At 35.2% G+C, this 17,158-nt stretch overlaps 1 protein-coding gene across 4 annotated transcripts in view; it reads right to left on the bottom strand.

Annotated features, from left to right (window-relative positions):
- Window positions 1-17,158, bottom strand: part of NUP98 (nucleoporin 98 and 96 precursor) — a 110,153-nt gene that overhangs the window by 72,149 nt on the left and 20,846 nt on the right. For 2 of the 4 annotated variants that reach the window (XM_053923692.1, XM_053923693.2), the window contains exons 2-10: window positions 15,206-15,307; window positions 12,198-12,299; window positions 11,911-12,087; window positions 10,184-10,323; window positions 8,842-8,949; window positions 6,704-6,884; window positions 5,181-5,344; window positions 1,653-1,793; window positions 259-397 (exon numbers count right to left, since the gene is read on the bottom strand). In XM_053923692.1, the coding sequence (XP_053779667.1) occupies window positions 259-397; window positions 1,653-1,793; window positions 5,181-5,344; window positions 6,704-6,884; window positions 8,842-8,949; window positions 10,184-10,323; window positions 11,911-12,087; window positions 12,198-12,299; window positions 15,206-15,281 (1,228 nt within the window). In that variant the 5' untranslated portion in view covers window positions 15,282-15,307. The remainder of the gene's footprint in view (window positions 1-258; window positions 398-1,652; window positions 1,794-5,180; window positions 5,345-6,703; window positions 6,885-8,841; window positions 8,950-10,183; window positions 10,324-11,910; window positions 12,088-12,197; window positions 12,300-15,205; window positions 15,308-17,158) is intronic. The other 2 variants (XM_024572806.3, XM_053923694.1) reach the window with 1 other exon arrangement.

Here is a 17,158-nt window from a genome sequence, read left to right as displayed (position 1 = left end):
AAATACTGCTGCAAATGCTGAATGGCCTATTTTCCAAAGCAGGAATTCAAAAGAACATGATTGAGGATAGGCAATTTAACATCTCTTCTAAGTATCTCAACCCATGTCCACGATTTTTAAACCTTTCTCTCTTGTAGAGACATTAGGCCATGTCTTACCTGAGAATTTTTAAATATTCCCAATCATATGAATCAGGAGAATGATGTGTGGTATAGTCAGTATAACTTTAAGAGAGCCAAACCTGCTTTTTATATGTACCAAAATTGGAAGTGTTTGTATTGGTTCCTAAAGTCAGGGTTGGTTTGTTACCAAAGAGCCCGCCACTGGTTGTACCAAACGAAGGAGCACTGGTTGTGCTGGTTCCAAATGTGGTAAGCTTGTTATTGCCAAACAGGGTCTAAAAAGAACAGAATACAGGAAAATTTTTAGTATAAAGATACACTCCAAACAGTAAATAGGGGTTCCCGCAGGTATGTGACACTGGATGTGAAACACATGAGAGATGTTGTGACTTTTATAAAAAAATGGTAGGAGGAGGATGAATAAAGACTAGCAGAAAAATACACTAATCTGAGCAAGGTGAACTTTATGAATACAGAATGCTCCTAGCCTGAGAAGTTAATGGAACCCCTCCAGCAAACACAGTATTTCAGTGAGGCGAAGAAAAAAAATAACAAGAGAATCAAATAATTTTTTGCCCGGTAACAGATATGTACCATGTATTTAAATAGCCAACAGACCAATTACAATAAAAAATTTAAACATACTATAACATACTAAAACATTTAAACATACTATCACTTCAAAACATTATGCTAAGTGAAAGAAATCAGTCACAAAGACTGCACATTACATGATTCCATTATATGAAATGTCCGAAATAGGTAAATCCATAGACAGAGAGTAGGCCTGAGGTAATTGGAGGTAATGAGAAGTGATGAGTATAAGGTTTCTTTTTAGGGTGATAAATATGTTCTAAAATTGACTATAGTGACACCTGCATACTCTGTGAATATAATAAAAGCTCCCGAATTATAAATTTTAAAAGGATAAATTGTATGGCATATGGATTATATCTCAATAAGGCTATTTAAAAGTAACTTTTGGAGGCATTCTATAATTTTCTCAATTTCTCACCTCAATCAGCTACACAAAGTTAAGAAATAATATTTCATTCTCCACAAAAAACGAACAGCATGTTCAAAACTTTTTATAATAGGTACACAGTATAGATTGAGGGTTTCACACTGATTCTCGCATGGTTTAAGTGGTAATATAGAATTTACTACTGTTTTTAGGTCAAGTACATTCCAAAATAGTAATTTTTTACTTAAATGGCTTAACAAGGGAAATAATTCAGTTAGGCCTCCAACAGCATGAGAACTGTGAAGACACCCAACAATTTTAGCAAATTGATCAACATCAAAAATACTTAATTCTAAAATACCTTATTAACTTGTCACACAAAACAGGTTAGAAAAAAGTTTTAAAAAGTAACCTATTAAAGTTACCTAATTATTTTAATTTGCATCAAATAACTTTTAGTTATCATTAATATCAAATCATACATTATACCCAGTAAAATACTTAAAAGAGTCAAATCTTTCTTAGGAATTCCTTTTATCATATTATAATCAACTGTAAAAACCTACCGAACCAACAGTACCAAATGCAGTGTTGGTCTGCCCAAAAAGGCCTGTTCCTCCTGTTCCAAATGCTGTCCCGGTGCTGGTGTTTGTGGCTGTCCCAAAAAGACCTCCAGGCTGTGAGGCTTGGGTTACTCCAAATAAACCCTGCAAAAGGTAATCCAGATTAAAAGATATCCTACAGTAGTCAGTTTTCTTTAACAGCCTTAGATTAATAATAATACCTGTCATTTTTTGAAGTTCATGTGACAGTACTACGCTTAATATTTTACATACAGCATTTCTTTTCTTCACGACAACCCTAAAAAGCAAGGCCATCTTCCAATAGAAAATAAAGCTCAGAGTAGTTAAAAATCTGCCCAATGCCCTGGCCAGGCGGCTGTTGATTGAAGCATTGTCTGGTACACCAAAAAAAGGTTGTGGGTTCAATTCCCAGCCAGGGCACGTACATGGAAAGCAACTGATTCATGTCTCTCTCTCTCTCTCTCAAATCAATAAACATATCCTTAGGTGGGAATTAAAAAAAAAAAAGTGCCCAATGTCACAGGAACTGAGTGGCAGGACCAGATTTCATATAAGCAAAGTTTATATCATATCATCCAATGTTTAAGAAGGCATTTTACTTATGAGTTAGTTAACAAAAGAAATATATTGCACTAATGGACTACTGCTGAACTGAGAATTCAAAGGAGTGTTTTTCAAGTTTCATTAAGGGGGTGGGTGGAGGTGGAAGAAGGTATAAGGAGGATAAAAGGTAATGGAAAAACATACAATAAAAAGTAAACTATTAAAAAGAGAATACAAATAAAGTTTCATTAAGACATAATTCAAATACCATAAAATTTACTCATTTAAAGACTATTCAATGTTTTAAACACCTGTCCAGAAAGTATCCAGCCATGTAACGTGCAAAATAGAGACATTTATTGAAGATACAAGAAACACTGTACATAGGACAATGATGCCTCAGTCCCCTTCAAAGTAAGCACCCTGGGACCTCACACAGTCCTCCAGGCATTACTAGCAACTGCAGCACGATGTTCCTCCTGCACTGGTAGCAGATGTCGTGGAACTAACCAAACCTTAGTATGTTCAGAGTTGCACAACCATCCTCACTCTCTAAATTTAGAACATTTTAATCACTATAAAAAGAAATCCCAGGCCCACTGGCAGTCACTCCCCATTCCTAGGTAACCAACAACTAATTTACTTTGTTTCCACGGATTTGTCCATTCTGACTGAATATTTCATATAATGGAATGACACAAAATGTGTTTGTTTAAAGGTCCATCCATGTTGCAGCGTGTATCAAAGTATTTCACCCCATTTCATGGCTATGTAATATTCTACTGTCTGTGTATGTGTATCACATTTGTTTTTCCATTTAGCACTGATGGACATTTGGGCTGTTTCCACTTTTTGGCTATTATGATACAAGTTTGTATACAAGTTTTTGTTCTCATTTCTCTTGGGAATAGACCAAGGTGGTATATATGGTAATCCTGTTTAACATTCCGAGGAAAGCACCAAACTGTTTTCCAAAGTGGTTGCTATACGAGGGTTCCAATTTCTCCAAAATCTTGAAAACATTCATTACTGCCTTTCTGTTTATAGCCTTCCTAGTGGATTTGAAGTGGTATTTCATTGTGGCTTTGATATGCACTTCCCTAATGACTACTGATGTTATTTTTCATGTGCTTATTAGCTGTTTGTATACCTTTTTTGGAGAAATATCTAATCAAGTCTTTTGCCCAATTTTTTCCCCTTTGGCCATTTTTTAATAGGTTATTGTGTTGTTATTGAATTATAAGCATTCTTTATATTTTATTTATGCATTCTGGATTTAAGTCCTTTATAAGATACATGACTTGCAAATATTTTCCCCCATGTTTTTGCTCTCATAATGGTATACCTTCAATCCACAAAAGTTTTTTTTATTTTTTTTTAAATTTTTTACCCTCATCTGAGGACATGCTCATTGATTTTTGAGAGAGGGGGAGAGGGAGAGAAACATGGATGTGAGAAAAACATTAATGTGAGAAAGAAATATCGATTTGTCACTTCCTGTACACATCCTGACCATGACCTAACCTGCAGCCCAGGCTTGCTCTCTGACTGGGAATTGAACCCCTTTGGTCTGCCGGATGGTGCTCCAACCAACTGAGCCACACCGGCCAGGGCCCACAAGTTTTTCATTTCAGTGAAGTCCGATCAATTTTTCCTTTTAGTGTCATATCAAAGAAACCACTGCCTACCTCATTTTCTTTTAAGAGTTTTACATTTTAGCGCTTATATTTAAGTATTTGATCTATTTTGAGTTAATTTTTATAGTTACCACAATGGTGTGAAGAGAGTCCAACCTCATTCTTTTGCACATGGAATATCAGTTGTCCCAGCACTATTTGTTGAAAAGATTATTTTTTCCCAAAGAATTATTTTGGTACTCTTACTGAAAATCAAATATGAAGGCTTATTTCTGGACTCTCAATTCTAATCCACTGATTTGTGTGTATAACCTTATGTATGTACCACAGAGGCTTGATTACTATTGCTTTACAGTATGTTTTAAAAATAAGAAGTGTAAGTCTTCCAACCTTTCTTCTTTTTCAAGACTGTTTTGGCCATTCTGGGTTCCCTTTTATTCTTTGTTCATTGTTTACATAATGAAAGTATGTCAAATACTTTTTCTGCAACTAGTGAGGTGATTGTGTGGTTTTGTTCTTTATTCTGCTTCTATGGCTTATTATACTGTCATATGCTGAGCCAACTTTCCTGGGATTAATCCCACTTGGTGATGGTATATAATCCTTTTTATATATTACTTAATTTGGTTTGCCAGTATTTTGATGATTTTGTGGTCTAGCTGTACTTGTTTTTTAATCAGGCAGAGTATCTCTAATAAATTAAACTCTGAACATAACAAAAATTAGAGACTAGGTAAATTCCAAGAATTCTAGTAAAATAAAAAATTCTACCTCAAATTAACTTTACTTTTAAACTTCCCTTAAAAAGTCCCTAGAAATAAACTGGTAATGATGTAAAGACTTTATCTTTCAGTTTCTGCACAGAAGTAGCAATTATCCAATATGACTCTGAGGTTTAGTTCTCCCTTTATTGTAACCAACTAAACAACTTTGCCTAACTCTGCTTACAGGAACAAGCCAAAAGAACATTTTGAAATATAGTTAGTAATTTGTAAATATTTCTTCTATAATCTATAGAAAGGCTGGAGTCAATGTCCTAAGGTGTAGCTTCAGGATGGCAAACTGTAGCACACTAAGCAGCTCTTAGTGATAAGAAAATATGCTCAGAAAAGATAAGTGACTTGCTCAACAGCCTTTCAATGAGTACAGAGTAGAGCCTGAACTGGAATTTAGGCTATAATTATTCAAAGATTTTGCTCTTTTCCCTTTACTACTTACCATCAATCCTTAAGAAATGTAGGACAGGTAGAACTTGCTGGTTTGAAATGATTAGAAGCCTCATGAGCTCTATAAACAAGACCTGGAGTTAATTATGGGCCTGTTTCCTTACCATAGTGTTGGTGCTTGGCTGTCCTAGTGTGCTGGTATTACCAAAGGAAAAGCCAGTGTTCTGGGTGGTTGTGGCTTGGGCAAATGGTTTGCTGAACAGGCTGGTAGTTTGCTGATTCTGTTGGCCAAAGAGACCACCTGGATTTGTCCCAAATCCAGTTGTACCTTTCAGGAAATAGAAATAAAGGAAAAGAAAAATAAGAGGAGAAAAACAAAACATTAAACCTCACATTATCCAGTTACTATAACAGTCTTATGATATTAATTACGTATCTCAACTATCCTACTCAAACTGGATAACTGTTTCATTTCCTATCTTTCTTCACCTAATTCCAGATTTGCTTCAGGCTTTAATTCTTACAATACCTGACCTCAAGAACCTTTGCTGGGCTAAGCAACCTTCCTTCTTGAGCCCACGGCTTTTTTCTATTTTAAAAGATACCAGACTACACTCAAGGTCTATGTTTGTATTTTAACCTTGTTAGACTAAGTTTTTCTTGAGAGCAGAGGCTTTCTCTTTATATCAATATATTCTGCATAGGGTATAATGCAAAAGTACTTAAAGAATATGTGGCTAAACTAAATCACAGAATACCAAGATTGCAGAGAATGTCAAATGCCACTGAAATGTGTTTATTTGTGTATTTGTGTGTGTACAGATCCCTCTAGAAATCTATGAAAAAATCTAATTTCTGTTTATTTCTCCAGAGGCAAACTAGTAGCTGGGAAGGGAAAGAAGAGACCTTTGGTTACACACTTTTTTTCTATTTCATGAACTTTATGTCATGTATATGTATTACCTTTGCAAAAGTAATATAAAGTAATTTAGCAGTCATCCTAGACTTCTCTTTTATATATCAAACCAATCCATTAGCAAATCCCCTCAATTCTATACTCAAACTGAGTCCACAACCTGACATTCTTATCATCTCCACAGCACCATTCTCATTCATGCCACATCCTCTCTCATGTAGACAGAACACAGATTTCTAACTGATTTGTTTCTACTCATGCTGCCTTAGAGTCTGCTCTTAATATAACCGCCTTTAGAATAATCCTTCACTCATAATTGCATGACTTCTCTTTCTAAACACTTTAATGGCTTCCTAACTCAAATAATTCAAATCTTAGCACTGGCCCACAAAGTCCTACAACATATTGTCCTTACACGCCCCAGTACTTCCCCTTGTCCTCTACTCCTTGGCAAAAACTCAGGATCTTTAAATTTATAGTTTCCTCTAGCTAGAATGTCCCCCCAGCCAAATCTGTATCCCTCACCTTCTTCAGATAGGTTATTGCTCAAATGTTATCTCATCAATAAAGCCCTTATTAAACATCTTCATGTAAAACAGTTTGTCTCTCCACCCCCACATACATATCAGGCACTCCTTATTCCTCCAGCACCCTGAATAATTCCTCCTGAATTATTTTTCTCCATAGCACTTATGATAAAATGACAATTATAGTTTACTTTCAGTTGTTTGTCCCTCCTCAATACGGCCCAATATGATATCAAGTGCTTACTAGTTCCAAAGCCTGTTTTATTCTGACCATATGCAAAGCCCGAATTAGTGGTGGAGGAGCTGAAGAGTCCTGTTGCACTGGAGGTGGCTGGAGAAGACCCAAACAATCCACTTGTGGTACCTGCTCCCACCTGATTCTGTGGGCCTTTCCGGTTAGCCTGATAATCCTCTAAACGAAGTTCCTAGAGCGAGGGAAAACATATTTCCAATCTTACTATGCAGCCAAAACAAATTATTAGGAGATTGAATACTTCAATTTAGTATTCAAGTTCTATGAGCACACAAGGACTACGACTACAAAACAAAAAACTACAAATGACATTAACTTAATATCATTAGAAAAAAACATTTTCAATAGTTTATAGTGGACATTAAAATCCATACCATAAAGACCATAAAACTATAGGTGAAAGGACCAACCCATCTTAATTTTAATTTTTTAAATAAACAATAATATTTTTAATAGCTAATTTTATTCAACATACAACATTTTCCAGCAAAAAGACAATACACAAGAAAAGTTGATATATACTGGTGCTACAATACTGGAAAAAGACGAAAAACAGTGTGATTTGCTGATTCTATTTTACTGCACTCAAAAATAGACATGCAACTGGCATCAGCTCCATAAAAGGCTGGGACTGACATAAAACTACACACAATGAATACCAACATCAGTAAGAATCACTTGAAGATTCCCCCGACAAAAAGTCATCTCTTCCCAACAGTAAACTGTACATGTTCACTCATGAAATATGCAATTTCATTTTCCCTGTTTTTTTTCTTTTAACTTTTTCACCAAGTCAACAGGTTACTAACCATTAGTTAGCATGCCCTCTTTGCTAAAAGGTTCTCCTTGTTTTTGTCCTATCTGTTCTATTTTATAATTTTTTCACCTGTTTGTATGAACTCTTGAGATTAAGTTTGCTGAGAGGCAGCATAGTACACTTAAATGGTATTTAACAGTGCTTTCCATTTAATAAAAAGACCCCAGAATGTCTGTCAGACTTCATTCAATGCATCTACTTTGCAAATAAACTGCAGAACAGTAATGGCTGACAGAGGTGAGTTTATTAAAATGACCCAGGCAGCTGAGGCGAGAGATGAGGATAATATTTTCTTTTAGTACAATGCTCTTTATTATTTAGTATAATAATCTTGTCTACTCCCACTCCAAATATAAAAATTAGCTGATTAAAAGACAGGATTCTAGAGAGTTTAGAAAATTTAAAGAAAGAAGGGATAGAGTATAATAGTTTTGTCTCACAAGTCAGGGTGTTTTGTCACTTTCCAATAAAGCAAACAGCTGGGATATAGGAAGAAGCAACAGCTACAATTAGGGTTGACAATCAAAAAGTACAAAGAACTACTAGACAGTAATGCGAATGAACAAAATAATTTCATTCAACAACATGGGTGATCTCAATGATGAAAGACAGACTTAAGAATACATAATGTGCCCTGGCTGATGTGGCTCAGTGGACTGAGTGCCAGCCTGTGAACCAAAAGGTCACTGGTATGATTCCCCATCAGGGCACATGCCTGGGTTGTGGGCCAGGTCCCCAGTGGGGGCAAACAAGAGGCAATCAATTGATGTTTCTCTCCCTCTCTTTCTCTTCTCCTCTCTCTGAAAATAAATAAAATCTTAAAAAAATAAAAAATAATATATGCTATGTTTCTTTAAAAGAGTATATAAAAATAGGCAAAACATGGGTATTCAGGATAGTGACTACCTTTGGAAGGGGCGGATTCTGACTGGTGGGTGGGGACATTAGGGATATTGACAATGCTGTGTCTTTAGATCCTGGATACAAAAACTTACTATGTTATATACTTACGACTTTGCATAAGTTTATTAAAAACATGTGTAAGTTTGCATGCATACTATGTAGTGTGGGCAACATCCAATCCAAATACACTAGTAGAATTATGCCAGTACAATCTCAATATTATTCCTGCCTAAAACAATACATATCTATAAGTAGTACATTAATTAAAAAAATAATTTGATCATTAGTTTTTTTACATAAACCCAGTGTGAACCACTTGATCCTAAAAATAATCAAAAGTATTTTTCAAAAGCTGCGTTCCAGTATAATCAAAAGGTTAAGCTGATATTCTGTATTGCATTTTACTGACCTCTAGTGACTTGCTTTCATATTCTTTCATAGCAGTAATACACTGGTGCTTGGTACTGATGTTAGTACTAACTCCAGCTTTAACCATAGTATCGGTACCACTTAGAGGCTGCAAAGGAAGATAAAGGCACATTTGAAAGTCTAAAGCAAACATGTATATCCAAGCTTTATATCCCCACTCTCACAAACACAATTCTGCAACCACTGAACTCTATTACTAGTCCACTAGGTCTTTTACTATCAAGATGGTTTCAAGGGTGCTTGATTAAATACATGGCATTTTTGCTCTCTCCCTACATCAAGGTTATATGAGTCTAATAAGTCAGTAGTAGTTATTGCAAACCCAGAGATTAATCCCATAACCAAGCTTTCTAATTATCTACCAAAATATACTTATTATATATAAAAAAAGTTTTATCCATTTTACCTAATATATACATTTAAACATCTTTTTCTGCTCTAAAGTGTCTGCTTTATAACTGTTGTTGCATTTAAGAAATAAGAAATATGGAAGCCTGTTTTCCCCCACTATAATCCTAAGAGGGAAAAGGCACAGTAAGAAACTAAAGATTCCTATTTATATCAGCTTTCTCAATTATTGTACTTTCTAAGAAATAACACATAGTATTTTTCATTATTGTTTAATTTTATTTTAAATTCAGTATTATGAATTTACCACCCTGCCTGAGAAATTCTTCACTTTCTCAAGTAAGTTTTAACTAGAAGTTTTGCCAAGCCCTACTTTTACCATTAGGCTAACTGCCTCCAGCCTATCCTAAGTATCTCCCAACCAATCACATCAAGTGTTATCTTAGATCAAGTGGTCTTCCATATACTTTTTCAAACAGCTTCCACTCTAATCTTTACCTAAGTCCTCTCGAAATAGCCAAAGAAAACCTAAAACTCTATTGCCCTGTTTTGTCTTTTCATCAACAAAAGTTCCATATTGACGAGTTATTCCACATATCTCCTTAAGAGGCCTTATTTTCCTACTGTTTGCTCCCATCTTCCTTATTTCTATAAAGAATGGTTGACTATTCAAAGGCCAAATTGTGCACACAGTTAGTACAAGTTCAACCTTATACTAGCTATTATAATCAACAATGTGAATACAAAGTTGACTGGGTTGAGTGTAATTCAAATCTGCATTATAATCTAGATTTGTTTTAAAACCATTCCTTTCTACTATACAACTAATTAGATATTTTGTTCTCAACACACCTTCCAGGAAAAATGAGACTAAGCTGTTCATAACTGAAACCAGGAGAAATTTTATGATTCATCCTGCAAATAAATATACAAGTGGGAGAGAAGTTCTACAAACACTGGAAGAAAATACTTACATTAAATTTAATAGTAGTCCCTGTAGGAGCAGCTGTAAAACTACTAGGCCCAAAAAGAGAGCCAGATGTGCTACCAAAAGGATTGGAGGTGGTATTTGTGGTCCCAAAAAGTCCCCCGCTGCTAGTACTTGTTCCAAAATCTATGAGTTAGAAAGAAAAATTAGATGGCAACAGTAAAGAATGTAAGAAGGCAACAGTAAAGAATGAAAGATGAACTGCGCTCTGACACTAGAGCAGTAGTACTTTCACATTCTTACATTTTCTCTTTCAAATTTATCTTTCACTAGTAAGTACCTTCAAACAGGTGTTTCATACATACACACACACACATACACACAATTCCAGGCTCACAGCTTTGAAGTGACACAAAATATGAATTCTAGAGTCCACTAAGTTTCCATGAAGCCCTTCTTGCACATAACTGAAAGACAAGTTAAAAGAAACAGTATTTTGTTTCATCATAAATTTTATCTCTTTTCCCTTTTTGGTAAGACTAATGCTAAATGTGCTTGTATTTCTGAAAACATCTTACCACAGTAGACTTCAACAGGGGCCATAATATATTTTATTTACATATATTATTACAAAACACCCACACATAACCAAAAAGTTTAAAACACAAATGGTCCTATTACAGTAACCTACAGGTTACTGTAAAATTTCACACAGAAAAATAACTTAGAAAAATTAGTAGGCATGTGGATCATTTTATAAAAAAGAACTAGTTCCTCTCATTACCTTACTATTCTAAAAAGTTGATTTTTAAAATTATTAAAATGTGAATTTAACTGTTATCTAAGGAATATATTTTTCAAAATATTAGATACTACTTCTAAATAAGTTGTACACATAGACCCAGAAATGTCAGCAAGCAATGAAAAGTTATCTACCAGTACTATTTACTAAGTGACATCCTGATCACCAAGTTAAAAAGAATGTGATTTTTCACTGGCAAATTATTTCTTTACAAACACATTCTAATAAATATATAGTTTAAAGTAAACAGGTACATCTCTTTTGAATTAGCACTTTCAGATTGCATTTTACATTGTCACGGTTAAAAATTTGAACATCCCCACAAAAGCTTTCCCTTTGTAAAATACTAATAGCTTGATAACTTAATCATTCTGCCATTTGCTTGTGCTGGGAATGCATCAACTCACTGGGTACGTCTTATTCAACTAAAGTGCTGTGTGGATAAGCATCCCAAGCTACATTTAGACTAAAGGAGAAAGAAGCTATCAATGAAAAATATCTGCCATGGGCAAGAAATGGAGGAATAACCATGTCATGGTTACTACTTGTCATTGCTGTTTTAGTCTCTCCACACCAAATATGAAATGGAGACAAGAAGGTGCCCGTGGCATATAATACTGTTGGCTACACACATGGCTCCTGGAATTCTCCTGTCTTAATACCGATGACACTACTCTGATGTGGTTTTTCATCCTATCTCTGGTCATTCTATATCAGATGCCTCTACTCCTGCATATCCCTAATACACTAATGCTTCTTTGATTTCCATTCTTGTGAGATGTACATCCCTCCCCCTCCTTTCCAGCCTATTAAACTTTTAGTACATTTTCAAGTTTTCTTCTCCCTGAGATTCTGCCATCTGGAGGGAGGAAAAGTGTATGCAGGGGGACTTTGAACTGAGGGGAAAAGAGTACACATTCAATAGGCAAATCAAATTGTTAGATGCAGATGTCCAATGATGTTCTACTTACTACCAAAGCCAGTTGGTTTATTTTGTGCAAAGGCATTGTTCTGGGATGAGAAAAGACTGGTTCCTGTGCTTGCGGTTCCAAACAAGCTATTTGATGTTCCTGTTGATGTGCCAAACCCAAAGCCGGTGCTTGTGGAGGTAGCTGGCTGGCTAAATGAACTGGTACCAAATAATCCTCCTGGGAGATGGAGAGGGGTAAAAAAGTTAAATAGACTTCACATAGAGCCACTATGTAAAGTCCTGTATCAGCTATGAACGAACCAATTCTATTAAAAATAAAGCTCCTACCTGGTTTGGTCTGTGAATTTCCAAACAAGCCTCCAGTATTGTTGCTAGAACCAAATGCAGATGTTCCAAATGCCCCTCCACTAGTACTGCCAAAGCCAGTATCTGAAAAAGACAAATCCAGGTATTATCTAAACCAGATGACACAATGAAAAAGAATATTATTATTTGTTAATATTCTGCATTTGGATATGACCATTGGTCTAATCTATTGGTCTAAACTATTTTTTCAAAATTCTATCAGACTACAAATTATAGTTAAAATTAAGCCACATTTTATTTATTGTCCCCAGGTAAAGTAAGAAAACAAAGTAAAAAGGTGCGACTTCAATAAAAGTTATAGGTAGGTTAAAAAAGAGTGCCAAGGTAATTAGTGACTATGAGTTACATATTGGGTTGGCCAAAAAGTTCATTTGTTTTTTTCCCATAAGATGGCTCTTGTAGCACTTAGTTGTCTTTAACTTCATTCAAAACAATTTTGTTAGGATGTATTGTGACAGCTGTCATATCAGTATACATTAAAAAAAAACATCAAAATTGGTGAATTTTTGTGTAGGCATTTTAATATTGAAGATGGAAAAAAATAAGCAACCTTTCCAGCATATTAAGCTTTATTATTTCTAAGGGCAAACACACAACTGAAACGCAAAAAAAAAAGATTTGTGCAATGTATGGAGAAGGTGCTGTGACTGATCAAATGTGTCAAAAGTGGTTTGTGAAGTTTCATGCTGGAGATTTGTTGTTGGATGAAGCTCCATGGTCGAGTAGACCACTTGAAATTGACAGTGACCAAAATTGAGATATTAATTGAGAACAATCAATGTTATATCACACGAGAGATAGCTGACATACTCAAAATACGCAAATCAATAAAGTTATTGGTGAAAATGAAAAATGTCTTTTATTTTACAGAATTAAAAACCATACAGACTTTTTGGCTAACCGTACAAAAGTGAAATCATCAAAATTAAAGGGTTAATTCTTTCCACACATCGTATACTCCATAGTCACTGGGATGAACGGTCCTTAATTTGAAGAGCGCATCAGAATGGCCGGGGAAGTGCTTTCAAAACACATATATTCAGGTTCCAACTCCAGAGATCCTAATTCCGTATTTCTATGATGGGATATATTTGAGGGGGAAAAAAATCCAAAGCTGACTCTTACGGGAATTCTTAGTTTAAAAAACCAAGGACCTAGATGTAGAGTACTTGAAAGAGGTCAGAAGACACATGAAAGATGTTCTCTGTTGTCATTTTTATTAGGTGTGATTGAGGGTTGTAGTTATGCTTTTTAAAAATCTCAATCAGTTAGAGTAAATTTCTGGGATTGCATTAAGATACTCCTCTTCCCCTAAAAAGAAAGGGATTAAAAACAAGACTAGCAAAATGCTGCTGAAGCTGAGAGACAAGTACATGACAGTTCATTACACTTTTGTGTAATTATGATCACCTCATACCTGTTAGAATGGCTATTACCAAAAAGACAAGAAACAGTGTTGGCAAGGATGTGGGGCAAAAATGTTAGTGGGACTGTAAATTAGTGCAGAATTGCAGGAAACAGCATGGAGGTTCCTCAAAAAATTAAAAATAAAACTACTATATGAACCATCAATTCTTCATCTGAGTAGTTATCTGAAGAGTATGAAAACCCTAATCCGAGCCCTGACTGGCGTGGCTCAGTTGGTTGTCCTGCAAAGCATAAGGTCACCAGTTGATTCCCAGTCAGGACATGCGTCCCGGTTTTGGGTTCGGTAACCTCCTGTCAGGGTGCATGTGGGAGGCAACGTGTGGATGTTTCTCTCCATTTCTTTTTCCCCCTCCCATTCCCTCTCTTTAAAAACAAACAAAATCTTAAAAAAAAAACCCCACTAATTTGAAAATATGTTCATATGTTCCTATCACCCTATGTTCATTGCAGCATTATTTACAATAGCCAAGATATGGAAATAACCTAAGTGTCCATCGGTGGATGAATAGATAAAGATGTGAGATATACAAGGTCCAGCAGGAATAACACCTGCTTGAGTGTGGTTGTTAGGGTAATAATGTGGGTATAATCATTTATAGTTTTAATTTGAATACCTCACCTAAAATGTCAAATGGTATGCTTGAATGAGTGTGATATTGTTATGTTACATAATTACATGCTTATGATTTTGTAATAAAAAAATGGGGGCATTATTTATGCCAGACCCTTACATACAACCACAATGAAATACTACTCAGTCATTAAAAAGAAAAAAAACCCAACAAAACCATAATGAAATATTGCCATTTGTGATAACATGAATGAAGCTTGAGGGTATTACACTAAGTGAAGTAAGTCAGACAAAAGAAAAAAAAAAGGACGAAAACTGTAGGGTTTCACTCATATGTGGAATATAAAATAAGAGAAACGTGAACAAACCAAAAAACCACTCAGATACAGGCAACAGATTGGTGGCTAGCAAGGAGATGGGGGTTTGAGGAGAGGGGTACAGGGGGTCAAATGTATGGCGACAGAAACCAGACTTTTGGTGGTGAGCATGCTACAGTATATAGATATCAAATTATGTTGTCTACCTAAAACTTATGTTATTAACTAATGTTGCCTCAAACAAAAAACCCACACAAAAATATTTAAACAAAAAGTTTAAAGATGAGTTAATAAGGGCTGCTATAGGTAACTAAGGAATGTCAGGTACAATGCTGGGTGGGAAGGGAAGTGGATCTCAGGAAGGCTGGTGGAGATTAGGGACTTGGTCTGAAAATTAGAAACAAACTTTCTGCTAAAAAGACCAATGAAATCTTTTAAGTATCTACCGATAATCAGAAAACTATGAAAACTCAGAATTTATTTATATTTTCTTAGTAAATTTTCACAAGATCTTACCCTGATCATTTTTCAAAAAGATATTGTTATAAAAAACCAAAGTATGAATAAAATTCCTATGTAAAGCCAACAGAGTCAATTCATTCTTAATAGAAATAGTTTGATTCCTCCTCCCCTTTTGTTTTTTTTAAACTTACTTTGCCCAAACGTTGAAGTTGTGCCAAAGCCACCTGTACCACCCCCAAAGGGAGTTCCAAATGACTTATTAAACATCTTCAAAATGACTCTGCTTCAGAAAGCTGGAAAGAAAAAAAAAGTATCAGCTTAAAGACCACAGAATACAATGTAATTGTTTCAGAAAACCCCTATCAGGCCATAATTCCCTTAGGCCTGTTTAAAATGTAGCATAATGTTCACTCTCATTCATTTACCTAAAATTCAGCTTGTGAAATCAAGATGAATAGCATAATGTGAGTTTAAACTTCAGATCCCACCAGAAGCCATCCCTTTTAAAACAATGTTTTTCAGCTTTTTAAAACATAAGCTTACTCTTTTAATAAAGATTTCCAGTCTACTATACCAGATTTTGACATGGCTCAACTAGGAAGTCGTGTACAATTCCCATCAAAAATTACAATGATATTCTGCTATTCTAACCACCTGAGAAGCTAAAATTTTTGTCAGGGTTTATTTCCCATAGCTTGAATTGTAAAAATGTTTTCCTCCCTTTTCTGTATATAAAGTGTAGTATTAACTATTTTCAACCTTGTGGCCCCTCCTCCCATCTCCAAGTCCCAGAGATTCTGGTGCCCTGACATTCTCTTTGAGATTACTTCCTAAGACTTTTCTCTATGGTTTCTTACTTATCTATTTTCTACTCCTTCTAGGAATATTACAGAATAGATTCGGTGAAAACCCCCCAGCCTTACATGAATGATTTCCCTTCATTATCTAAATCATGCACCCAGTCATTTAATGAATTGGATCAAAGTGTCCTGTACACCAAAAAAAAAAGAGAAAAAAAAAAAAAGAGATTGCAGTTTGATCCCTGGTCAGGGCAAGTGTGGGAGGCAACCAATCGATGTCACTCTCTCTAAAATCAAAAAACATATACTCAGGTGAGGATTAAAAACCAAAACCTCATATATAGCCAATCACATTTATTTGGATTTTTTGACAGGCACAATGATTTTCCTATTATATACACATAATGCAGTTTTTTTTTTGTCTAGTAAAATCATGCCTTGTTCACATAATAAGATTAAGTATAATGGGTTTTTGTTGTTGTTCTAGTGTCCATTAGCACTTCCGGGTATTCTAACACCTGAAACATTTTGTGCAACACTGGAAAAGATGAAGCTGTCTCTAAATACCTAATATATTTATAGAAATTAATATTCTGTCCCCTAAACTCTTCTAGAAAAAAATTCTAGCACTTAGTTTTTTATCCCAACATCGAGGAATTTAATAACTCCTTTAACTAAACAAAGCTCAATGAAACCAGTGATTTAAGAGGGCCACATCAGAATCAGCCGGCAAGCTTTTCAAAACACATTCCCCCCAGGTCCCACTCTAAAAATATTGAACTAAAATACCCAGGGTTAAGATGTAGACAATTATATTTTGAAAGGCTCCTCAAGTGACTCTAACGCATTACTTTGGAACCATAGGCTATTTCACGGGACCATCATTTCTCTTTCAGTACTGAGATCTGCTCTGTTTCCTGCCTCCCTGATTTATCAGGTGTCATAAAGTGACAGAATGGGCCTTTACTATATTAACTGGTGAATCTCTTTTTCACAGACCCAATCCACAGCTCCTAACAATCAAAATTTGGTTTTTAATAATCTTAACACAGAAAACTAGATTACACATATATATTTCAAAAGGGATTTTAAGTAGTAATAAAATATCCTGAGAAATACCTCACAGTTTCTAAGCTCTTACATATTATCTCAACAACCCTGAAAGGGTATCATGCATTACCATCTTATAGATGAGAAAACAGAATCAGTTATTTAGCAAGTTTCCCAAGGTTAAAGAAGTGGTAAGTGGTGGACCCCCAGCTTAAACTATCTTCTGACTTCCCATGGACACCTTCAATCCTAGAAAGGAATATACTAAGCGACAAGCATGAACATATGTAGTAT

This window comes from Desmodus rotundus, chromosome 5 (assembly GCF_022682495.2).
Source record: "Desmodus rotundus isolate HL8 chromosome 5, HLdesRot8A.1, whole genome shotgun sequence".
Taxonomy (NCBI): domain Eukaryota; kingdom Metazoa; phylum Chordata; class Mammalia; order Chiroptera; family Phyllostomidae; genus Desmodus; species Desmodus rotundus.
The sequence above is the reverse complement of the archived record's forward strand: the minus strand, read 5'-3'. Positions and strand labels throughout refer to the sequence as shown.